Below are 26715 nucleotides of genomic sequence, written 5' to 3'. Positions count from 1 at the left end.
TGTTTTAGTCATGAAATCTTTGCCCATGCCTATGTCCTGAATGGTATTGCCTAGGTTTTCTTCTAGGGTTTTTATGATTTTTGGTCTTCTGTTTAAGTCTTTAATCCATCTTGAGTTAATTTTTATATCAGGTGTAAAGAAGGGGTCCAGTTTCAGCTTTCTACATATGGCTAGCCGGTTTTCCCAACACCATTTATTAAATAGGGAATCCTTTCCCCATTTCTCGTTTTTGTCAGGTTTGTCAAAGATCAGATGGGTGTAGATGTGTGGCATTATTTCTGAGGCCTCTGTTCTGTTCCATTGGTGTGTGTGTGTGTGTTTTGTGTGTGTGTGTGTGTATATATATATATATATATACACATCTGTTTTTGTGTGTGTGTGTGTGTGTGTGTGTGTGTGTATATATATATATATATATATCTGTTTTGATACCTGTACCATGCTCTTTTGGTTACTATACACTTGTAGTATAATTTGAAGTCAGGTAGCGTGACACCTCCAGCTTTGTTCTTTTTGATTAGGATTGTCTTGGCTATACGGGCTCTTTTTTGGTTTCATATGAAATTTAAAGTCTTTTTTTTCTAATTATGTGAAGTGAAGAAAGTCATTGGTAGCTTGATGAAGATAGCATTGAATCTATAAATTACTTTGGGCAGTATGGCCATTTTCACAATATTGATTCTTGCTATCCATGAGCATGGAATGTTTTTCCATTTGTTTGTGTCCTCTTTTATTTCCTTGAGCAGTGGTTTGTAGTTCTCCCTGAAGAGGTCTTTCACACCCATTGTAAGTTGTATTTCTAGATATTTTAGTCTCTTTGTAGCGATTGTGAATGGGAGTTCACTCACGACTTGGCTCTCTGTTTGTCTATTATTGGTGTATAGGAATGCTTGTGATTTTTGCACATTGATTTTATATCCTGAGACTTTGCTGAAGTTACTTATCAACTTAAGGAGATTTGGGGCTGAGACGATGGGGTTTTCTAGATATACAATCACGTGAGCTGCAAACAGAGATAATTTGACTTCCTCTCTTCCTATTTGAATACCTTTTATTTCTTTCTCTTGCCTGATTGCCCTGGCCAGAACTTCCAATACTATGTTGAATAGGAATGGTGAGAGAGGGCATCCTTGTCTTGTGCTGGTTTTCAAAGGGAGTGATTCCAGCTTTTGCCCATTCAGTATGATGTTGGCTGTGGGTTTGTCATAAATAGTTCTTATTATTTTGAGATATGTTATATCAGCACCCAGCTTAGTGAGAGTTTTTAACATGAAGGGGAGTTGAATTTTATTGAAGGACTTTTCTGCATCTATTGAAATAATCATGTGGTTTTTGTCATTGTTTCTGTTTATGTGATGCATTACTTTTATTGATTTGTATATGTTGAACCAGCCTTGCATCCCAGGGATGAAGCCGACTTGATCGTGGTGGATAAGCTTTTTAATGTGCTGCTGGATTCAGTTTGTCAGTATTTTACTGAGAATTTTTGCATCGATGTTCATCGGAGATATTGGCCTGAATTTTTTTTTGTGTCGTCGTTGTGTCTCTGCCAGGTTTTGGTATGAGGATAATGCTGACCTCATAAAATGAGTTAGGGAAGAGTCTCTGTTTTTCTATTGTTCAGAATAGTTTCAGAGGGAAAGATACCAGCTCCTGTTTGTACCTCTGGTAGAATTGAACTATGAATCTGTCTGGTCCTGGGCTTTTTTGGTTGGTAGGCTACTAATTACTGCCTCAATTTCAGAACTTCTTATTCGTCTATTCAGGGATTCGATTTTTTCCTGGTTTAGTCTTTGGAGGTTGTATGTGTCCAGGTATTTATCCGTTTATTCTAGATCTTCTAGTGTATTTGTGTAGAAGTGTTTATAGTATTCTCTGATGGTAGTTTGTATTTCTGTGGGATCAGTGATTATATCCTCTTTATCATTTCTTCTTGTGTCTATTTGATTCTTCTCTCTTTTCTGTTTTATTAGTCTAGCTAGCGGTCTATCTATTTTGTTAATCTTTTCAAACAACCACCTCCTGGATTCATTGATTTTTTTGAAGAGTTTGTCTTGTCTCTATCTCCCTCAGTTCTGCTCTGATCTTAGTTTTTTCTCGTCTTCTGCTTGCTTTTGAATTTGTGTGCATTTGCTTCTCTGGTTCTTTTAATTATGATGTTAGGGTGTCAATTTTAGATCTTTCCCACTTTCTCCTGTGGGCATTTAGTGCTATAAACTTCCCTCTATACACTGCTTTAGCTGTGTCCCAGAGATTCTGGTATATTGTGTCTTTGTTCTCATTGGTTTCAAAGAACTTATTTATTTCTGCCTTAATTTCATTATTTACGCTACCTGAGTAACTTCTACTCAGATTCAGATCACAGCTTCAGGGTCACTTACTGTGTGCAGCATGTCTCATTCTCTTACATCCTGTGCATCAGGAACATTCTGTACTTTCTGTGGCACACACTTATCACACTTTTGTATCAGTCTCTTGCAGGTGTCCTCACTGGATTGTCAACTTGAGAGATCAGGTCTGTCTACTTCATAGCTGCACCCCTAGTGCTTAGCAAAGTGCCTGGCAAATAGTAGATGCTTAATAAAAAATTTTGAATGTATGAATAGTAATTGCAATCCATGGCAAAAGCAGATATTAGAGAACCTTACTCTTATTATACATGTACATTTGCCCACTGATTCATAACAACTTTGTATTATAAGGAATCCCAGAAAACCATTAGTCCAAAGTATTAAACACTGCAAGTGATTATCTTGCTTCTGTCTGACTCTTATAGTCATTTACTCTGTTTTGGCTGCAGTTACTTTAGCATGAGTTCGCTTTCCATAGCTTGCACCAATTGCTTTTTGTTCTTTGCCTTGAAGCATCAGAATAGGTCTGTTTCCTTGTCCATGTTTTAATCATTCACATAGTTGAAATCAGCTAGCCTGTGTCTTTCTACTCTCAGCCTTCTTTTCTTCAGCACAAACACCTCCAATTCCTTCAACTTTCATATGTGAAAAGTTGCTTAATATAGAGCATCCTATTTTGCCAATGTCCCTTATGAAGAATGGCATCCATAATTTGACAAAACATTCACAACATAGTGGAAGAACAATGTATAGTCATGACTGCATTAACCTGGCTATTAAATAGTTTGCATACTGACGAGGCTAAATACATTGATCCTCTAACCTTTGCTTCTACAAATATTATTATTGATAGTGATTATAAGAATTATTATCATACCTAACATATATTGAGCACATATAGTATAATAGAGTAAGCACTTTTCACATAGTACTTTATTTGGTACTTAAAACTCAATGAAATGTGTAGTAACAATATGCCCTTTTAACAGATGAGGAAATAATTTGCCCAAGGTCACATAACTAAGAAATAATGGTTCCAGGAATGGCTATAATATACTGTTAAACTGTTACTAGGTTTTGTCTTGACTGATATCCTTCAATCAGTTAATTTTAGCACTAAAACTCAATGAAGTATGTAATAACAATATGTCCTGTTAACAGATGAGGAAATAATTTTCCCAAGGTCACATAACTAAGGAATGATGGTTCCAGGAATGTCTATCACATACTGCTAAACTCTTGCTAGGTTTTGTCTTGACTGATATCTTTCAATCAGTTAATTTTAGGCTCTGATGTAAAATGGTTTTAACATGATGTGTGATTACCTTATTGTAAACCTGTGGAATTTTTGTTAGATAATCAATATCTAACTTCTTAAAAGACTGGTAAATTCAGAGATTGAATTCCTTGTTTATGTAAACATGCATTTACCTCACATCACTAAAAAGTTGAGATGACAGAGGCATAGAAAAAAATTTTTTTTAAATTTCCATAGTGTGCTCAAGAGCAGGAAACATATTGTGACTGACACAACAGGAGTGGTTTTGGGCATGTTATGAATCGTATAGATGAGGAGGGACCATGAACTCTTCTTGAGTTGAGGAGCCCACATCTCCCATAGAAGCAAAACAGAGGATTCAAAAAATGAAAATTTCCAAGAGAACTTCATAAAGTCACCAAAATTAAAAGCAGAAATGGGTCCAAGGGCAGTCAGCCTATAAATTACTTCAAGTTCTGTGGAACTACTAATCCTAACTTTTTGGTAGCTGCCTCCAGTCTTTGCCTCCAGAATCAAGCTGTATTTTCCAAACAGAGCTGTGTTACAGATATTCCCAGAGCAGGCAGCAGGCCTGAGAAACAGTAAGATGGCTGTACACTGGTGGCTGCTTTGAGAATTAGGAGAACCTGTCCCCAGAAATCCTGTACAATGCACTCCTACATGAAAGTCCAGACTCCAGTCTCCCCTCCTTCACCAGCACTACTTCAGCCAGGGCTCCTTGAACCAGAATCTTCCATATACCACCAGAACAATCATGAATCTCACTGAGGCTAGAAAATAAATTTCAACTACAAATACTAACCAATCTAGTATTGTATTGTGTTTACAAGTATGAGGATATGACCAGGAATTAACTACTCATAGAAATTGTCCTAAGTAAAGAAAGTGTAGGATTTCCCTCAAATAATTGAGTTACTACATGGTTCAACACTGAAAAAGAAATTAATATAATTATTATTTTCATGGCATAAGAAAAGGCTAATGGAAAAAAATTCAAAGTTCTTGAACATTAGATACATCAAAAACAAATCCCTCAGTAGATGAGTTGACTAGCAACGAACACAGAATTGACTGAGTAGGAGGAAGAGAAAGATGGAAATATCATAGGGAAAAATATATGGGTTAAAATGACTAAACATTAGCTCACCCTCACTCCATGTTCTTTCTGTATCAAACAAATACAACATTCATATTCTTTTCAAATAACAATTAAATAAATACAAAAATTGACCATAATAAAGCCACAAGGAAAATCTCAATGGATTCCAACAAGTAAAAATCACATAGCCCATAATCTTTGACTACAATAGTCATTAAACTGGAAAGTAACAACAACAAAAAAAATCCCAAAATATCTGCTCACGTTTTTGAGTAAGAGATAACTAAAATCAAAGTTCCAAATTAATTTAATATGAAGGACAGTAAGAGGTTTGCTGATGAAAAGAGGTACTCTATGTACTTCTAGAAGTACATTCTTTAACCCAAGCATATATGTGTAAATGGTTCTTCTGCTCTTAAAAGTGAATGAAGTTGAGCTACTTGAATAATAACAAGTAGATATCCTTGCACAAAACTGGAAAGGCTTCACGATCTTTAAAACTTTAAAGAAGTTTAATAATTTTACATTTTTGGATATTACTTTTTGGTAAATACTTTAATTAAAATATTTTAAAGTTGCTACTAAACTTTCATCTTTAAATAACTTAAGCATATCTGAAGACTCTTGAATTGAGGCAATATAGTCTTCTCAGTGTGTTCTGAATGATAACAAAAGCTTTACAGTCAACAGGATTATCAGCAATAAAGAGATAGAAGTAAGTTTAATGTGCCAAAAGCAGTTGCAACCAAAGCCAACACTGACAAATGGGGTCTAATCAAGCCAAAGAGCTTCTTCACAGGAAAAGAAACTATCATCAGAGTGAACAGGCAACCTACAGAATGGAAGAAAATTTTTGCAATCTACCCATCTGACAAAAGTCTGATATCCAGAATCTACAAGGAACTTAAACACATTTACAAGAAAAAAAAAACCATCAAAAACTGGGCAAAATATGTGAACAGACACTCCTCAAAAGAAGACATTTATGCAGCCAACAAACATATGAAAAAAGCTCAACATCACTGATCGTTAGAGAAATGCAAATCAGAAGCACAATGAGATACCAACTCATGCTAGTCAGAATGACGATTATTAAAAAGTAAAGTAATAATACAGGTTGTGGAGAAATAGGAACATTTTTATACTGCTGGTGGAAATGTAAATTAGTTCAACCATTGTGGAAGACAGTGTGGTGATTCCTCAAGGATGTAGAACTAGAAATACCATTTGACCCAGCAGTCCCATTACTGGGTATATAGCCAAAGGATTATAAATCATTCTACTATAAAGACACTTGCACAAATATGTTTATTGCAGCACTATTTACAATATCAAAGTCATGGAACCAACCCAAATCCCCATCAATGATAGACTGGATAAAGAAAATGTGGTACATATACACCATGGAATACTATGCAGCCATAAAAAGGAATGAGATCATGTCCTTCGCAGGGACATTGATGAAGCTGGAAGCCATCTTCCTCAGCAAACTAACACAGGAACAGAAAACCAAACACCACATGTTCTCGCTCATAAGTGGGAATTGAACAGTGAGAACACATGGACACAGGGAGGGGAACAACACACACTGGGATGAGTCAGGGGTGGTGGGAAGGGGAGGAAGAGTATGCAGGGCTTAAAACCTAGATGATGGGTAGAGAGGTGCAGCAAACCATCATGGCACACACGTATACCTAGGTAACAAACCTACACATTCTGCAATTGTATCCCAGAACTTAAAGTAAAAAAAGAAAGAAAAAAGAAATAAGTTTAATGAAAATATTATTTTGAAAAAATAGTGAATAATAATAATGAAAACATTATTGCATGTGTTATCACCTCAGTTTTCATCATCTCAAAGTTTAGTTGGAATATTAACTATACTTTGTATATTTTTGAAATATTTGCTTGGAATATCTTATATTATAACATATTAAAATAGTATGTAATACAAACGGATTCTTAACTAGTCAAAATCAATTATTGGTATCATGCAATATTTGGGAGTTTCTGAATCAATCTTGAGTTCATATGTTTTAAACAACTATATTCATTTATAAACAATGTAATTTTTTTAAAGGATTTGGAAACATCTCACCACGTACAGAAGGCGGCAAAATATTCTGTATCATCTATGCCTTACTGGGAATTCCCCTCTTTGGTTTTCTCTTGGCTGGAGTTGGAGATCAACTAGGCACCATATTTGGAAAAGGAATTGCCAAAGTGGAAGATACGTTTATTGTGAGTATGATAGATATTTAACTACATATATTTATTGTTTGATTTTTTAAAAAAATACATCTTTTCTGTCACCTCAGATACAATTAGCGATTCAATTATTAGGGTTTCCATAACAATTTATATGTATCTCTATTGGCATGTAACTCACTGTATTTTAATTATGTTTACACTTAATCTGAATGAATAAAGTAATGCATGAGAAAAACTCAAAGGTATAAACAGAAAAAAGTAGAAATTCAAAAGTCTTAGATTCAAATTTCTTTTACTTTTTTTTTTTTTTTTTTTTTGAGACAGAGTCTTGCTCTGTCACCCAGGCTGCAGTTCAATGGTGCAATAGTGCAATCTTGGCTCACTGCAGCCTCCACCTCCCAGGTTCAACAATTCTCCTGAGTAGCTGGAATTATAGGCACCCGTCACGATGCCTGGCTAATTTTGTGTTTTTTGGTAGAGGTGGGGTTTCACTATGTTTGCCAGGCTGGTCTTGAACTCCTGACCTCAAATGATCTGCCCGTCTTGGTCTCCCAAAGTGCTGGGATTACAGGCTTGAGCCACCGTGTCCAGCCAGATTTAAATTTCATATGTAGTGTCTCCTAGCTGTATTCTCTTAAACTAGTTATTATCCCATCAAATCTACATTTTCTTATCTGTATAACTTGAATAATGGTATATGGAGGCATCATTCTGAGGGTTGGTGGCAATATAAATTTAACTTTAACATAAGTAGTAAAAGACTGACAGTACTTTATTATTTTAAAATTTGTTTTGATACCCTTATAAAGCCCCTTTGGGAAAGATGTAGTCTAAATAGTAAACATAATAAAGGTGATCATATAACTTAATTCAGTAATGCCATTGATAGAAATGTATCTACACAATGTAATTTGGTAGAACCAAAGGTGTAGTATACATGGAGATCTTCAAGTTGTATTATAGTCAACAAAAAAATGAAAATGCTTTTGTTAGAATTTTAAGTGAAAAATACTACTACTCTTAGGATTATAAGCTTGAGTTCTTGGAAGAAAATTATGGAAAAAGTAACTGTTCCTGTTAGAGGGTGGGATTATAAAGGATTTGGTACTTCTAGCACCACTATTGCAAATAAATTTTGTTCATTGTTTAGTAATGTTTATACTTTCACACAAAGTTCAACAAAATATTTATATTTAACTCTACTGATGAAATAAAATATGGAGTATTGTTTTCTCAATTTGGATTACAGCTCCAGTTTTAGCACTAGTCATGTTTCAGATTTAAGATCAAAGTTAGATCTCAAACATTTTGTTCAACATTGTGTTGAAGTAGAATAACACATAGTTATTCAAAAATTGGAGTTTTATTCTTTTTTGTATTATACTTTTATTTAAAATAATTCTCTGTTTATATTAATCAAGAGGGCAGATTGGCGACATAAACATGGTAATGTTGAATTCTTCATTCATTCATTCAACAAATTGTTGAGTCCCTCATAGATGCTGGGTAATATTTTTTTATGTTGCATATACACCAGTGCATAAACAAACAAATTCCATGCCCTTATGATGATGACATTCCAGTGATCATAGTTCAGTGTTTGGTACCAAGCATTATTCTATAATCTTTATAAACATGAACTCATTTAACTCTCACATGTAAGATGAGGATGGTTGACTAGAGGAATGTCTATGTACCCTTTCCATTCTGTGATTTCATAGGTCTTTAAAAATTCTCAAGCTCTAACATTCTGTGATTTTCATATGGTGTAGTTTGTGACCTATATTTTTTACAGTTAATAGGACTGATTCAGTCAGACTTAAAATGTATGGTAACTAACCTCAAATAGAAAGCTGGACATAAATTGTTATATATACCAACCTCATTTAATACATTACACTATTGAGTTTTTTTTTTTTTTTTTTTTTTTTTTTTTTTTTTTTTTGGAGAAGGAGATTTAAAAAATGGGTATTCTGATGACAGCTATGGCCTAGGGATATTGAAGACTTATCCTTACTTGCTGATCATATAGCTTTGTTAGTTATACAATTTAGTACCATAGAACAGAGAAACAATTCACCTGGTTCATGTTGGAATCTAACTGTGGAGGTTAAGCTGTTAGTATTATGCTATAATCAATTAAATTAATGATAGGAAAAAGTGATGGAAGTGACAGAAAAAAAAACTTTATGAAATTAATGTTTATCAATGAACAATTATAAATACTTAATTCTTGTTTCAGTGTCTCCATTTTTATATGGTTCTGGATTGTATTTGGCGTGCAATCAGTTTTATGTATGACTATAGAATAGAAATATTTCTAAAGTATTTTAGGTAAACAAATAATGATGGAAATCTAAAATTGCATTCTCAGGGCAAATGTAATTTGCCTTTTCAAAAGAATTTTACCTGTTGTAAAGCTATGTGAGGATAAAGTAGCATCATTATTAGCATTGATTGATTTATTGATGATTCCTAATTTTCATATGTAAAGAAGTATAAAAGAAAATAAAATAACATGCTTACTTGCTAATTTGCTCATAATAGTGTATAGGTTAACTTTGCGGGTATGCAAATAATTTCTCTCTGTCTCTCTTTGTTTCTCTCTCTCTCTCCCCATACACATATGTGTGTGTATATATATATATATATACACACACACACACATACCCCTTTCTGTCTCATCCCTAGAAGTGGAATGTTAGTCAGACCAAGATTCGCATCATCTCAACAATCATATTTATACTGTTTGGCTGTGTACTCTTTGTGGCTCTGCCTGCGATCATATTCAAACACATAGAAGGCTGGAGTGCCCTGGACGCCATTTATTTTGTGGTTATCACTCTAACAACTATTGGATTTGGTGACTACGTTGCAGGTAAGCTTTTCCTGGCACCCATGTTAATCTTCTAACAGGGGTTTATTAGATAGATTTTTCACTTAGGTTTGTAACAAAACACAAGGGCTGGAAGAGTTTTCTAGGGCTGCCATACCCAAGTACCATGAAGTGGGTGGCTTTAAACAAAGCAAATTCCTTGTCTCACAAAAGTTGAAAATCAAGGTGCCAGCAGGGCCATGATCCCTCTGAGACTCAGTAGAATTTTTCTTAGCCTCTTCCTGATTTCTGGTAGAGGCCATCAGTCCTTGACCATTCTTGGCTTGCAGCTGTATCACTCCCATCTCTACCTCCTTCGACACATGTTTTTCTTCTTGTGTCTCTCTGTCTCTGCAGCCAAATTCCCTTCTGCTTATAAACATACCAGTCAAATTATATTATAGGCCCGCCCTACCCAAGTATAACATAACCACATCTTACCTAATTACATTTACAAGAGCCTTCTATTATTTATTTATTTATTTATTTATTTATTTTTGAGACAGAGTCTTGCTCTGTTACCCAGGCTGGAGTGCACTGGCGTGATCTTGGCTCACTGCAACCTCTGTCTCGTGGGTTCGAGTGATTCTCCTGTCTCAGCCTCCTGAGTAGCTGGGATTACAGGCATGTGCCACCAGGCCCAGCTAATTTATGTATTTTTAGGAGAGACAGGGTTTCACCATGTTGATCAGGCTGATCTTGAACGCCTGACCTTAGGTGCCTTGGCCTCTGAAAGCGCTGGGATTACAGGCACAAGCCACTACGCCCGGCCTAAGAATCTTATTTTCAAATAAGATTACATTCTGAGGTACTGGGGCTTAGGACTTCAACATATCTTGGAGTTCAGTGGCAAAGACAAATAGTGACTCTTTGACACTGGGGGTATACAGAAAGGTGGAGTTAAGTATTTATTTTTTATTTAATGAAGGGAATATAATCACTGGTTGTTCAGAATTTTATATTTCCACTCTAATTTTTGATACCAAATATCTGCCTCCGATTTCTTTTTTGTTTTGTTTAGCACATATTTTGACTTTTTTCTCAAATAATTTCAACTTTTATTTTAGATATAGTGGTACATGTGCATGCTTGTTACCTGGGTATATTGTGTGATGTTGAGGTTTGGGGTAAGATTGATCCCATCACCCAGGTACTGAGCTTAGTACCCAATAGTTAGTTTTTCAGCCCTTGCCCCCTTCCCTCCCTTCCCACTCTAGTGGTCCCCAGTGTCTGTTATTGCCATCTTTATGTCCATGCCATTGTTTAGCTCCCACTTATAAGTGAGAACATAGGGTATTTGGTTTTCTGTTCTTGCATTAATTCACTTAGGATAATGGTCTCCAGCTGCATCCATGTCACTGCAAAGGACATGGTTTTATTCTCCTTTATGACTGTGAAGTATTCCATGGTGTGTATATACCACATTTTCTTTACCTAATCCACCATTGATGGACACTTGGATTGATTCCATGCCTTGACTGTCGTGAATAGTGCTGTGATAAACATATGTATGTATGTGACTTTTTGTTAGAAAGATTTCTTTTCCTTTGCATATATAGCCAGTAATGGGATTGCTGTGCTGAATGGTGGTCCTGTTTTAAATTCTTTGAGAAGTCTCCAAACTGATTTCCACAGAGGCTGAACTATTTTCATTCCCACTGTCAGTGTGTAAGCATTCCCTTTTCTCCACAACCTTACCAGCATTATTATTTTTTTACTTTTTAATAATAGTTATTCTGACTGGTATGTGATGAGATCTTATTATGGTTTTGATTTTCAATTCTCTGATTATTAGTGATGTGGGGCATTTTTTTTTGTATGTTTGTTAGCAACTTGTATGTCTTCTTTTGGGAAGTGTCTGTTCATGTCCTTTGCCCACTTTTTTTTTTTTTTTAAACTTTTATTTTAAGTTCAAGGGTATATGTGCAGGATGTGAAGGTTTGTTATGTAGGTAAATGTGTGCCATGGTGATTTGCTGCTCAGAATCTATTAGCTATTCTTAAGCCCAGCATCTATTAGCTCTTCTTCCTGTTGCTTTCCCACCCCTGCTCCCCTGACAGACCCCAGTGTGTGTTGTTCTCCCAATGTGCCCATGTGTTCTCATCGATCAGCTCCTACTTATAAGTGAGAATATGTGGTGTTTGGTTTTCTGTTCTTGTGTTAGTTTGCTGAGGATAATGGCTTCCAGTTCCATCCATGTCCCTGTAAAAGACATCATCCCATTTTTATGGCTTCATAGTATTCCATGGTACATATGTACCAGGTTTTCTTTATCTAGTCTATCATCAGTGGGCATTTGGGTTGATTTCATGTCTTTGCTATTGTGAATAGTGCTGCAATGAATGTACGTGTGCATGTATCTTTATAATAGAATGATTTGTATTCCTTTGTGTATATACCCAGTAACGGGATTGCTGGGTCCAGTGGTATTTCTGGTTCTAGGTCTTTGAAGAATCATCACACTGTATTCTACAATGGTTGAACTAACTTACATTTCCACCAACAGTGTAAAAGCCTTTTTATTTCTCCACAGCCTCACCAGCATCTGTTGTTTCTTATAATTTTAATAATAGCCATTCTGATTGGTGTGAGATGGTATCTCATTCTGGTTTTGATTTGCATCTCTAATGATCATTGACATTGAGTTTTTTTCATATGTTTCTTGGCCACATGAATGTCTTCTTTTGAGAAGTGTCTGTTCATGTCCTTTGCCCACTTTTTAGTGCTTTGCCCACTTTTTAATCGTATTGTTTTTTGCTTGTTTATTTGTTTAAATTCCTTTAAGATTCTGGATGTTAGACCTTTATCAGATGCATAGGTTATAATTATTTTCTCCAATTCTATAGGTTGTCTGTTTACTCTGTTGATAGTTTCTTTTGCTGTGCAGAAACACTTTAGTTTAATTAGGTCCTATTTGTCAATTTTTGTTTTAGTTGAAATTGCTTTTGAGGACATAGTCACAAATTCTTTCCTAAGGCTGATGTCCAGAGTAGTGTTTCCTAGATTTTATTCTAAGATTCTCATAGTTTGAGGTCTTACATTTAAATATTTAATCCATCTTGAGTTAATTTTTTATATGGTGAAAGTTAGGGGTCCAGTTTCATCCTTCTTTATATGCTAGCCTGCTATCCCAGCACCATTTATTGAATAGGGAATCCTTTCTTCACTGCTAATTTTTATTGACTTTGTCAAACATTACATGACTGTAGGTGTGCAGTTTTATTTCTAGGTTCTCTATTCTGCTCCACTGGCCTATATATTTGTTTTTGTAGCAGTTCCATGCTGTTTTGGTTACTGTACCCTTGTAGTATTGTTTGAAGTTGAGTAATGTGATGCCTCCAGCTTTTTTTTTTTTTTTTTTTTTTTTTGCTTAGAATTACTTTGACCGTTCAGACTCCTTTTTGGTTCTATATGAATTTTAGAAGGGCTTTTTATAGCTCTGTGAAAAACGATATTGGTAGCTTAATAGAAATAGCATTGAGTCTATAGATTGCTTTGGACAGTATGTCCTTTTAAGAATATTGATTCTTTCAATCCATGAACATGGAATATTTCTCTATTTTTTGTGTTACCTATGATTTCTTTAAGCAGTGTTATGTGGTTCTTGTAGAGATCTTTCACATCCTTGGTTAGATGTATTCCTGTTTTTTGTTGTGTGTGTGTGTTTGTGGCTATTATAAATGTAATTGTGTCCTTAATTTGACTCTGATATTGAATGTTACTGGTGTATAAAAATGCTACTGATTTTTGTACATTGATTTTGTATCCTCAGATGTTACTGAATTCGTTTATTACAGGAACCTTTAGGCAAAATTTTTAAGGTTTTCTAAGTATCAAGTCATATTGTTAGTGAAGAAAGATAGTTTGACTTCTCCTTTTCCTATTTGGGAGGTTTTTTTGTTTTTTTGTTTGTTTGTTTGTTTGTTTGCCTGATTGCTCTGGCATGGACTCCCAGTGTATGTTGAATAGGAGTGGTGAGAGTGGGCATCCTTACCTTCTTTCTCTTTTCAAGGGGAATGCTTCCAGCTTTTGTCCATTCAGTATGCTGTTGACTGTGGGTTTTCCATAGATGGCTCTTATTATTTTGACATATGTTTCTTCAATGCCTAATTTCTTGGGGATTTTTATCAGGAAGGGATGTTATATTTTATTAAAAGCTTTTTCCACATCTATTGAGATGATCATATGGTTCTTGTTTTTAATTCTTTTTATATGGTGAATCACATTTATTGATTTGTGTATGGTGAGCCAACCTTGAATTCTAAAATGAAGTCTACCTGATCATGGTGAACTATTTGATGTGCTGTTGGACTCCGTTTGTTGAAGATTTTTGCATCTACATTCATCAAGGATAATGGTCTATGGTTTTTCTTGTTATTGTGTCTTTTGCCATATTTTGTTATCAAAGCGATGCTCACTTCATAGAATGAGTTAGGGAGGAGTCCCTCCTCTTCAATTTTTTGGAAATAGTTTTAGTAGGATTTGTACCAGCCCTTCTTTGTACATCTGGTAGAATCTGAATGTGAATTAACCTAGTCCAGGGATTCCTTTGGTTGGTAGATTTTTTTTATTACCGATTCCATTTTGGAAGTCAATATTGGTCTGTTCAGGGTTTTAATTTCTTCCTGATTCAATATTGGGAGATTGTGTGTTTAGAGGAATTTATTTATTTCCTCTATATTTTTTAATTTGCTTGCATAGAAATGTTCCTGATAGTCTCTGAGAATCTTTTGTACTTCTGTGGGACCTGTTGTAATGTCACCTTTGCCATTTCTGATTGTGCTTATTTGGATCTTCTCTCTTTTTTTACTTTGTTAATCTAGCTAGCTGTCTATTGATCTTGCTTATCCTTTCAAATAACCAACTTTTGATTTTGTTTATTATTTGCATGGATTTTTGAGTCTCAATTTCTTTCAGTTTTGCTCGATTTTATTATTTTATTTTTTTTCTGTTCTAATTTTAGTCACTTCTGCTAGCTTTGGAGTTAGCTTCTTCTTGTTTGTCTAGTTTCTTTAGGTGTGATGTTAGACCTTTAATTTGAGATCTTTCTAACTTTTTGAGGTAGGCATTAGGCAATATAAACTTGCCTCTTAACACTGCTTTTGCTGTATCACAGAGATTTTGTTATATTGGTGTTTCTGTTTTCATTTATCTCAAAGAATTTTTTAAATTTCTAGTTTAATTTTCTTGTTTACTCAACATTCATTCAGGAGCAAGTTGTTTAATTTCTGTATAATTGTGTGGTTTTGAGAAAGTTTCTTGGTATTGACTGTTATTCCACTGTAGTCTGAGAGTGTGGTTGGTATGCTTTTAATTTTTTTTAATTTATTGAGATTTTCTTTATAGCTAAGCATATGGTTGATCTTGAAATATGTTGCGTGTGCAGATGAGAAAAATGTATATTCTGTGGTTGATGGATGGAGTATTCTGTAGATGTTCGTTAGGTCCATTTGGTCAAGTGTTGAATTTAAGTCCAGAATTTCTTAGTTTTCTGCCTTGATGATAATGCTGTCAGTGCAGTGTTAAGGTCCCTTACTCTTCTTATATGGCTAGCTGAGTCTTTTCATAGGTCTGGAAGTACCTGTTTTATGAATCTGGGTGGTTTAATGTTGGGTGCATAAATATTTAGGATAGTTAAGTCTTCTTGTTGAATCGAACCACTTATCATTATGTAATATTTTTGTGGACATATGTAATATGTCCTTTTTTATTGTTTTACTGTTGTTGGCTTAAAGTCTGTTTTATCTGATATAAAATAGTGACCTCTACTCTTTTTCATGTTCTGTTTGTGTGATAGATCTTTCTTCAACCCTTTCTTTGAACCTAAGGATGTCTTTATTTGTGAGATGGGTCTCTTGAAGTCAGTAGATGGATAGGTCTTGATTTATGTTTCCAACTTGTCTGTGCCTTTTAAGTGAGGGCATTTAGACCATATACATTCAAGGTTCATATTGATATGTTAGGTTTTGATCCAATTGTGAAGTTGTTAGTTGGTTGCTATGTAGTTTCTACTTTGTGGTTGCTTTATAGGCTCTGTGTGCTATATACTTAAGTGTGTTTTTGTGTTAGCAGGTATCATTTAGTTTTTCCATGTTTAGAACTCCCTTAAGTATCTCCTGTAAGGTTAATGTAGTGGTAACAAATTCCCTTAATGCTTGCTTAGCTGGAAAAATATTTTATTTCTTCTTTGCTTCTGAAGATTAGGTTGGTGGAACATAAAATTATTGATTGAAATTTCATTTCTTTAAAAATACTGAAAATAAGCCCCCAATATCTCCTGGCTTATCAGGTTTGTGCTGAGAAATCCACTATTAGTCTGATGGTGTTCTCTTTATATATGATTTGACTTTTGTTTGTAGCTGCCTTTAAGATCTTTTCTTTAGCATTGACCTCAGGCAGTCTGGTGACTATATGCCCTGGTGATGATGTTTGTTTTGTATAGTATCTCACAGGTGTTCTCTGGATTTCTTATATCTGAGTATCTACCTCTCTAGAAAGATTAGGGAAATATTATTGAATTGTTCCTTCAAATATGATTTCCAGGTTGTTTTCCTTATCTCTGTCACTCTTGGGAATGCCAATAATTTGTAGATTTTGCCACTTTACATAATCTTGTATTTCTGAAGGACTTTCTTTACTTCTTAAAATTTTTTTTCTTTATTTTTGTCTGACTGCGTTAGTTCAAAAGATTAGAGTTCAAGCTCTGAAATTCTTTCTTCTCATTGGTCCAGTCTGTTGATAGAGCTTTCAATTTTATTTTGAAATTCCTTAAGTGAGTTTTTCAATTTCAGAAGCTCTGATTGACTTATTTTAAAATGTTTATCTCTTACACTTCCTGGATTGCTTTAGAAGTTTCTTTGTGTTGATTTTCAACTGCGTACTGGCTTTTGTTAAGCTTCCTTGCAATCCATGCTTTGAATTCTTTATCTGTCATTTCTGAGTTTCCATTTTGGTTAGGGGTCATTACTAGCTAGCTATTGTGATCCTTTGATGGTGTCACTATATTCAGACTTTTTTCATGGTGCCAGAAGTCTTGCCCTGGTTCTTTCTCATCTGGAGACACTGCCAGTTCTAATGATTGTAATCATTTTTATATGAATAGCATATTTTTATTTTTCTTTCTTCCCCTATAATATTACTATGTTCTTCTTTTCTTTCCTCCTCTCCCCTGCTTCTTATATAGGGTGTGACTGTAGAGAATGCTGGGCAGGGTATTTTGACTTTGCTTCTATAGCCCTATGTACTTCTGTCAGCAGGTTTTATCTTGAGCTATGCTCTCAACATACAAGCCAGTAGATGGCACTTATGGGTAAGAGCCAGCTGTGGCCAGTGAGGCTGGGTATGTACTTAATCCTTGTTTAATGAGAATATCTTTCTGTTGCATAAGGCAATGGGCTGATTTTTGGATTGCTCAGTGTTTTGAGCTCTCTGCTCAGGCCAGGGAAGGCCAAGATACACAGGGCTGGGCTTGGCAGGTTTGCTTACAGGTCCCTTGATGGCAGGTACAAGCACAGCACTGAGGAAGAATCCAGTGCATGGCCACTGAGTGTCCAGAAGTGTGCCTAAGCTTGGAGCTGGGGAACTCCTTGACCCCATGTTCTCTACCCAGGGATGGGGGAGATCTAAACTCCTAATCCAAGAGAGTAGTTGCTCCAGATGCCTGGAGATTTGAGCATGCAGCAGAGAGTGCCCCCCTGCACCAAGATCTCTGCAAAGGAGCAATGGGATGACTCAGGCTGCTGAACCAGGCAAACAGATGCTCTGAATGCCTGGAGATCTGCCTGGATGTGGAGCAGAGAGGGCCCCACTTCACCATGATCTATGCACAGGAAGGGCAGAGTTATTCAGGCTGCTGATCCAGGTGAGGAGGTATTCCAAATGCCTGGAGCTCTGCCTAGAGTTGGAACAGAGAGGGGTTTACTGCACAACAATCTATGTCCAGGAAGGGTTAGGCAGCTTAGGTTGCTGAGCCAGACAAGTGGGTGTTCTGAATGCATGGAGTTCTTCCTGGGGTTTCAGTGGAAAGGGCCCACTGCACCAAGTCTCAGGGGAGCATGCTGGGCACTCAGTAATGACACATACAGACTGGTTCCATGTCACCAATCTGCCCCTGCCTACAAGTGTCCTTGCCCAAGAGAAACTGCAGCAGCAGCAGCTCTCCCCACCCCACCCTACCCAGGCCTGTGCTGGAGGAGAGCACAATTCCAGCACCTACTGCTGAGGCACTTTCCACAGTTTTGGCTGTGGAAGCTCCTGCCCTACTCCAGAGCAAGCGCTCCAGTTTCTGGTCCAAGACTAAAATCCTGTGTGGACATGCTACTAGGTCACCACAGAATTGCTGACTTTTTATTTGTCCAGATTAAAAATGGCCTCCTGCTGTCTGTTCCAGGTCTGGGAAAATGGTTGCAGCTTTTCCCAGTGTCTTTCCCTCACTGCATTTCCAAGATCTCCCCAAGTTAGTTCCAGGGCTTGGGAGAAATAACCTCTCTCCCTTGGCCTGAGTTGGTCGGATCCCAGTGGAAAGGGGAGTCACAGAGGAAGGCAATCTGCCTCTGTCACTCATGTTAATCAGCCAGATGCTGTCATGGGGGCTGTTTGCCCATGTTCTCCTCCCCAGGTTCTGGGTTTCCTTCATGATTCCAGTGAATTATCATTTTCCTTCTTGAATTAAAGCTTACAGAGTTGATCTTTATGCACTATCTTGCTATTTTCAAGTTGCTGAATCACACTAAAAGCCATTAATCATTTTTTTCTGTCTTGGGGAAAAAATGAATTTATTATTATTATTTTTAGTGGCACAAGAATTCAGATTTAACTTATCTTTGCCCTTTCTACTTAGGCTCTTTTCTGCCTTAGTTTTAAAAACAGCTGCAAACTTCAGAAGAAGTTCTTGGCTACTTAAAACATTTTTTTCTCCAAGATATTTACCCACTTAATTTTCAATCTTAGGACAGCATTTTGTAACTTAACTTAAAGTAGGTCATGTAGACCTAAAGTGTCTACCTTTTTGTACTCACATTTAGAAAACTTTTCCTCTTCTATAATATATATGTTATTTCAACTGCCATTTGCTTTATTGCTGTATCTGTAAGGTCCTATGTGCCTATTAACTCAGTTCTCTCTTTCCCAACTATATTTCTCACTATTATTACTGTTCTAACTCCAATTTTAAATAAAATACAATAATGGTGGCAAAAGTAAATATACTAATCTATTATGGATCATTTTTTACCAGCTACCATAAATCGAAACCATTCTCTTAAACAATTCAGTTTGAAGTATTAAAAAACATGGTAAAAATTAGAGTAGGAATGTGTTATTAAAATTCTCAGAATAACCTCATTAGCCTAATTTAGTTTTAACAGAGTTTTATACTTTTTGGCTGTTTACTGTTCTTCCTTGACCCAAATTTCTTACTTAAATATTTTTAGAACGGAAAATACTTTCTGAAGTTCTGTAAGATCTCAGAGAGGGCTAATATTTATCTGTTTCTGTTGATTTGTTAATTAAGGTTCAACTAGGCAAATCCCCTAATATCGATGAAGATGGGGACACTTTCATGAACAAAGCTTTGCTTTTGGTCAAAAATACAGTGTACACCTCTCTGTACACTGTAGATGTACCAAGGACATCTACAATGTAGATGTACCAGTGTACATCCTCTCTGGATGGGGACGCTGGGAAAGGGGGGTGCATCACTCTGCTGAAGATCTTTTCGTTTTATAATTAGCAGAATGTGGAAAGGAGAATTTCAGACATTTCTAACTCCATATGAGATAAGTTTGTGTCCTGAAATATTCATTTTTCTACCTCTTATTCAAGATGTATAATTGGCTTAAGTAGAAATGGAAAGTTTGTTAATACCGGAGAAAGTAAGACATAGTGATGATAACAAAACGTATGCTTGTGATGCATTAATCTTAGGCTGTCTTATCACTTTTTAAATGTAACTAACAAGGCCTTATAGCAACAGTGGAATATATAGGTATTATGTGACAGGTTTTATATTTTCAGGGCTCACATCATATTGTATGTGTTTGTACTATTAATCCATTCTCACGCTGTTAATAAAGACATAGCCGAGACTGGGTAATTTATAAAGGAAGGAGGTTTAATAGACTCATAGTTCAGTATGATTGGGGAGGCCTCAGGAAGCTTACAATCATAGCAGAAGGGGAAGCAAACATGTCCTTCTTCACATAGTGACAGGGAGAAGAAGAATGAGAACCAGGTGAAGGGGGAAACCCCTTATAAAACCACTAGATTTCATGAGAACTTACTCACTATCATGAGAATTGCATGGGGGAAACTACTCCTATGATTCAATTACCTCCCACAGGGTCCCTCTCATGACACATAGGGATTATGGGAACTATATTTCAAGATAAGATTTGGATGGAAACACAGCCCAAACCGTATCAATGTTATTTTAAACAACTAACAGTGTCAATTCAGTATGTAGCCCAAAAGATCTAAGACCAAAAAAATACAAAAAGTATAAATAAAAATGAATGTGGGTAGAGTCCTAAACAATATTATATTTGTGACCATTGTATAAACCAGTTTAGGAAAAAAAATATTTTTCTTTCTGGTTTTGTAGAAGATGAAAAATTCAGAGAGTCATGGCATAGTATCATAGAATAGGAGAGTGATAGCTGTGTGCCAGTAAGAATAATCAAATAAACAACTTTATTTTTATTAGCTTTTATTATATTGTTACCCATCTTCAAATCTGTAACTTTTATTTTTATTTGACAGAGGAAATAATACAAACTTGTAGAAATATACGTTGTTTATAATTAGCATAAGAATTTGATGTGATTAATATGACAGATGCTGAGTAAGATAAATTGACACTAGTTTTGCTGATTCATCACTATCTCCTTAACTTAAATATTTTTGTGGCTATGTTGGTCTTTGTGAAGCTATGATACCCTGTTGCTAGTACTGTCATCTTTACACTCCAGGTCCTTGTGTCCAGGGAGTGTTTTTGGAATGAGAATGTGGATTGGGGGGCAGATGTGGCAACGGCTGGGTAGCAGATGTGTGCCCTTTGCAAGAGTCTTTGGAAAAAACAGAAATTGTGAATTTCTTTTAAAGGATCTTGGAAAAGAATTGCCACATATAGTCCAATAGAGTACACAAAATTGTACTTTGCTTCTGGGTACCTTATGACTATAAAATTAGCTATTGAGTTCCCCATCTGGGAAATATCAATTATTTACTGTTTAGAACTTTCCCTCTTGCTATTAGATGTACTAAAGACAGTGTTCTCACTTAATTTTGCTATTTTGCCAGGGAAAAGCAAGAGGAATTGCTCTAGCTTGAACCTCTTCATCTTTCTATTGGGCTATAAATCTCATAAGGAAACAAAAATGTCCCTTCCATAATGCACACTTAATATTTGATGTCAGTCTGCAAAACCTGCAAAATTTGCTCTGAGGAGGATCAGGGTTAGGTTACATTGTTATATTGAACTTTTCTGACGGCAACTTAAAGAATGTATTCTTCAAACTGTGGTGTTATTAAAGGAAAAGAAGTATATTTTGGAAAGTGATTTATAAGTGTTTAGGATACAAATTGTAATAGATCTGTATTTCTTAACATTAGTATAATTATTAGAAGCATCTTAAGAACAAGTGATGATGGGGTGGTTTAGACCAGAACTCTGAAATAGTGCTTGCCCCCAAGGAATGAGCAAGACAAGTAGATTTTCTGCAATAAGAGAACATGACGATTAGGCTGGGTATGGTGGCAAAATGGCAGCACTTGAGAGGCCGAGGCAGGAAGATCACCAGGCCAGAAGTTCAAGACCAACCTGGGCAACATAGTGAGACTCCTGTCTCTACAAAAACTTTTTAAAATTTGGTGCACATAGTGGCATGCACCTGTAATCCTAGCTATTTGGGAGGCTGAGGTGGGAGGATCACTTGTGTTATCTCAGGAGGCTGCAGTGAGCTATGAACATGCTGCTGCACTCCATCCTGGGCAACAGGGCAAGACCCCATCTTGAAAAAAAAAGAAAATATGAAAACTCCTATTTCTATGTATTTCTAAATCTCACTACTTCTTTACTTATTAAATATCATAATATTTATGATATAATATAGTAGAGCATAATACATTTCTAATTCATAAATAATGTGCAATACTTTGCCGTTTATCACTGTGGGTGATGAATCAAAGGCATTTAGAGACCACTGGGGCAGATAAACAGGCAGTGCTCAGGTGTCTCTCTGTATGTGGCTGACTGTAGGAATTCAGTGTTTAGTACTTTCTCTACAGGAAGAGATCTCCCAGAAAATTTTAACTTCATATTTATTTATGTAGAGAACGTGTTTTAGTGACTGGTTGCCTTAGTGATTGGTATCTGTCTGCTCCTTCCTGATGGCGCTTTCTGTTCTCTCTCAGTGCTCAGGGTTCTGGGGCTAAAAAGGACTTGGGAGGTCACAGAATCTATAGACACTTTTATTTGTCATATGAGTAAGCAGATCCCTGTTGCTAAGAGTAGCAAGTGCAGAGTAATTTTTCCTAAAAGGTGAGAAGAGAGAAAGGAAGTTATTTTGCAAAGTGTTATTAACTTAATTTTATTTTATCTTTTTATTTTTATTTGCTGAGACAGAGTCTCACTCTGTAGCCCAGGCTGGAGTACAGTGGCGTGATTGTGCCTCACTGCAGCCTTGACATTCTGGGCTCAAGAAATTCTCTTGCCTCAGCCTCCCAAGTTGCTGGGACCACAAGCACATGCCACCATACCAAGCTAATTTTGTGTATTTTTTGTAGAGATGGGGTCTCTCCTTGTTGCCCATGCTGGTCTTGAACTCCTGGGCTCAAGCGAACTTTCTGCCTTGGCCCCCCAAATTGCTGGGATTTTAAAATCATCAGTAATGATGTACAATCAAATTTGTAGAGATAAGTTAAAGTTAATGGCAAAATTGTATGTGAGAATTAGTGTTGATTTCCTATGTTCTGTTTCCTAATTTTTGTCATTTGATTTTTCATTTGACTGGAAGTCTGGGGTGATAAGTTGTTAAGTCATGCTTGCTAGCTAAATAAGCTTTTCTCTTTGTTCATTAAAATCTAAGAAGTCTTATTAATTATATGGTAATGTATGAACGCTTGCTTTTTTACAACTTGTCTTCTTTTACAAAGGCCCAAGACTTAAAAAAACAAACAAAAAAAACCAAAAAACAAAAACCATAAAGTGGTGATTCTTCAAAATTAGAGAAAAGTGAAATAATTACCCAACCTAACACAATGAAAAATTCCTTTTCAAGGCTGGTAGCTCCTTTAATATAAACCCTTAGGGTCTATACCTTAAAGGGGTCATACAAGCCAGAGTTCATTTCCATAGCTTGTTTAGGAGCTGCCCAGTGAAGTCCTTAAAAAACACTCCTTTTCAGAATTAGTTAAGCCCAGGAATTCGAGGTTGCAGTGAACTATTATTGCGCTACTGCTGTCTAGCCTGGGTGACAGAGCAAGACCCTGTCTGAATTTTTTTTTTTCTTTTTAAATAGGAAACAAAGAAAAAAAAAACTCCTTTCCATAAACCTGAGGTAATATTTTGTAAGGGTAATGTGAAAGAGTGAAAAAGCCAGAGAAGAATTTATAGTTTCACAAAGCAGTGTCCTCACATTACCTAGTTTTCTAATAAAATCCAAAAGTTCTAGGCAAAAATCCAGATGTTCTAAGAAATCCTCATGGTTAATATTATGAAAACACATATTCCATCTGAGCATGAATTTATTTAACCATCCAAATACATCATCATGGAATTCTGATCAGTGAAATTTAGTATATTTGGTTAAATAATGAAATTTTCTTCATCACACATGTAGTTTTGAATGCTTACTAGGTCAGCCAGGCTTCATGCTTAGTACCTGGTGCTCCCTCATATAGAGGTATAATACAATTTGGGACTTTCCCAGGTAAAATTTTTCCTCTTCTGGCGTATTTACCTTTACTACATTTTTATAGTTTTTCACAGTGTTATAATCATTTGCCATCATATTCTTTACTCAGGAAGCACATATTTGTATGTCTCATGTTAAGGACTCAGTTTTCTTGGAATTACATTTTCAAAGTCATTATTGGAAATGTAATATTTAGTAACCAAACTGTTTGCTTTCCTGTATAACTGAAATTATAACTCATTCAGTGGAGTGCTCAGAGCTTGCTCAATTTAAGAGAATTTTATCATGAAAACATAAATATCTTTAAAAACCATGGCATGTTTCTCCTTGCAACCCTCAAGCAGTTAGTTCAAATAGAGACCCTCTAGAAAACTGCACCTTGTGTTGACTGAGAGTTTTGCAACCATGTCAAAGGCCAGGTGTTAAAACTGCTATTGTTGAGCTGATAACTGAGTAGAAATTTGCCAGGAATTTAACAGGTAACAAGGAAAGTACCTGAGAAAGAGTGAGATCTGTTGAAGAGCAGTCATTACCACCATCACAATGGCTCCGAAAATTTGCTTTGTTTGGAAAAGGCGGGTTTGTGTGACTGCTAGGGAGATGTTTTATATTCATTGATCATTTGTTTGTTTAGGTGTTTAATGGACACATATTGTATATCAGATACAGTGTTTAGCACTTAGTGGCAATAATTGTTCTAGTTCCTGTTCCTGTGAGATGGAATGTGTGAAATCCAGGAGCAACAATTACATAGGGAATCTTTTTCTCTTCCTAGTATTTGCTCTGTTTTATTATTCAGGAAAATTCTGTAAAGGGTTTAGTCACTCCCTGGTTTAACTCGTGACTCTCAGAGAACTCACAACAGAAATAATGGCCATCTGCATGATTAAATAAGTGGAATTTGACCCAAATGGTTCAGAAGTCTTAGGGACTGTGAACAAACCAAAAAGTTCCTTAACTTTTAGGGTTCAGAATGGATATATAGAAGTATTGTAAAAACATGTGGAGAAAATATCGAGGAGAAAAGTATTCAGTACTGGATAATTACAGCTTCGTGGGGCAGGAAGTAAATTGTACTACATTCCGTGAAAAATATTTCAAATTGTTCTAGATTGAGATTTAAAGACAATTTCTAAGAATAACAATTCGGTATATGTATATACTGTTCCATCTTTGTAAATGATGAGTGAGTGATGTCATGTGTTGGTTTTTCTTTCTTTATGATCATCAGACTGCTGTTCTTTTCATGGCAGTCTTCCCAGTTTAAGAACAAGTACCTAGAGGGACATGGACAACTTCTCGAATGTTGAAATTTCAAATCCCCAAATACAAGTTCAAATATCACCTTTGTTGGCATTCTGGTTTTCTGACTTAATGGCATATGAAAAGTTTGGTTTAGTAGGTAAGCTATTGTTTAATACTGAAGTCATATTTCCATTTGTTAAAAAGAAAATAGGATTTATAACATTATTAAAAGGGGTTCTGAGTCCTTAAAGCAGTGAGAAACACCTTATTTAGTTAAATTACTTAACAACAAAATAAGATATACTAAAACAGAAATTAAGATTTTCCCTCCTTCATATTAAGACGGGATAGCTTTAATTAATAAAAGTAAAGTCAAACAAACCCCACAAAATTAAAATCCATGTTTGATATTTAAGCTAAAATAATTATAGGCCGGTTTAAAGGAATGACCCCCATTTTCTTTATAATGGAGTTATTTATCTATGTTTATATTCTATAACAGATATGCCATTTTAGAAAATCAGAAGAGGTGTATGGAACTGATAACCTTAGTCTGGAGTGGCTTGGTTATTCTTTAAAACCAGGATATATCTTTTTTTTCTTTACAAATACTTTGTGATTCAGAAAGAAAATCACAGAGAAAAAAAATTATATTTAAGAGATAGGGATGTTGTATGCCCAAGTTCTTTAGCACGAAAAAGGGCCGATGGCTGGGAGCTGCTGGAGAGAGGACAGAGCAAGGTAAGGAGGCCCTTGGTGGAATGGTGCTTGTCTTCACACCCACATGGTTTCTAGGTGAGAACCTTGAGAAGAGGCATGCCTTGTCCAATTTAGTGTTTCCTGCCTTAGCTAAGTACTTCCCAGGCAGTATGAGCAAAACAGGTTGGTGGATAAATGATAAGAAGGATAGTAGCTGACATCATAGATGACATGGACCATTGGGTTCAATGAAGGAGCCTGTGTTTTGGAGCTATTCAGACACCTGTGTTGAACTCTAGCTCTGCTACCCCTTTCTTGAGTGACCTGCCATATGTTATTTTCTCTGCTGATATTATGACATCTCTATTTTAAGGTGGGATACTTACTGTTGGGATTTCAAGGAGCTGGTACAAACTGGTCTTTCATTCCTGAGTTCCAAACAGACCATGAGAGTGATGGCAATTGGATCATCAGCTTTATTGCTGCAAAAGGAAGCTGGCAATGTGACTTAATTCTGTGGCCACATGGTCTTACTAATAGCCCTGCCCTAAGTCAATGGAAGTGTGAAGCATGAGAATGCAACTCCCCTCAACACCTACCCACAGGGCGTTAGGATGAAATGATTTCATTTATGGAGGTAATCAGTAAGTCTTCTTTTTCATCCCACTCTTCAAATCTGATTTTGAATATTCTGTAAATCAGTGGAAATGAGCATATTAACTAGGTTGGGCAGGGTTTACAGGGCCAATTTTTTTTTTTAAGTCTTCTAGGGGCCTTTGTGGCAGCTCACGCCTATAATCCCAGTACTTTGGGAGGTCAAGGCAGGCAAATCACTTGAGGTTAGGAGTTTGAGACCAGCTTTGCCAACATGGTGAAACCCTGTCTCTACTAAAAATACAAAAAATCAGCCAGGTGTGGTGGCAAGTGCCTGTATTCCCAGCTCCTCGGGAAGCTGAGGCAGGAGAATTGCTTGAATCCAGGGGGTGGAAGTTGCAGTGAACCGAAATGCACCACTGCACTCTTGTCTGGGTGACAGACTGAGA

General features: G+C 36.1%; 1 protein-coding gene across 3 annotated transcripts in view; it reads left to right on the top strand.

Annotated features, from left to right (window-relative positions):
- KCNK2 (potassium two pore domain channel subfamily K member 2) overlaps positions 1 to 26715 on the top strand; it is a 237621-nt gene that overhangs the window by 165717 nt on the left and 45189 nt on the right. For all 3 annotated transcript variants that reach the window (XM_050780573.1, XM_050780581.1, XM_050780563.1), the window contains exons 4-5: positions 6810 to 6970; positions 9632 to 9818. In XM_050780573.1, the coding sequence (XP_050636530.1) occupies positions 6810 to 6970; positions 9632 to 9818 (348 nt within the window). The remainder of the gene's footprint in view (positions 1 to 6809; positions 6971 to 9631; positions 9819 to 26715) is intronic.

Source organism: Macaca thibetana, chromosome 1, assembly GCF_024542745.1.
Source record: "Macaca thibetana thibetana isolate TM-01 chromosome 1, ASM2454274v1, whole genome shotgun sequence".
NCBI lineage: Eukaryota > Metazoa > Chordata > Mammalia > Primates > Cercopithecidae > Macaca > Macaca thibetana.
The sequence above is the reverse complement of the archived record's forward strand: the minus strand, read 5'-3'. Positions and strand labels throughout refer to the sequence as shown.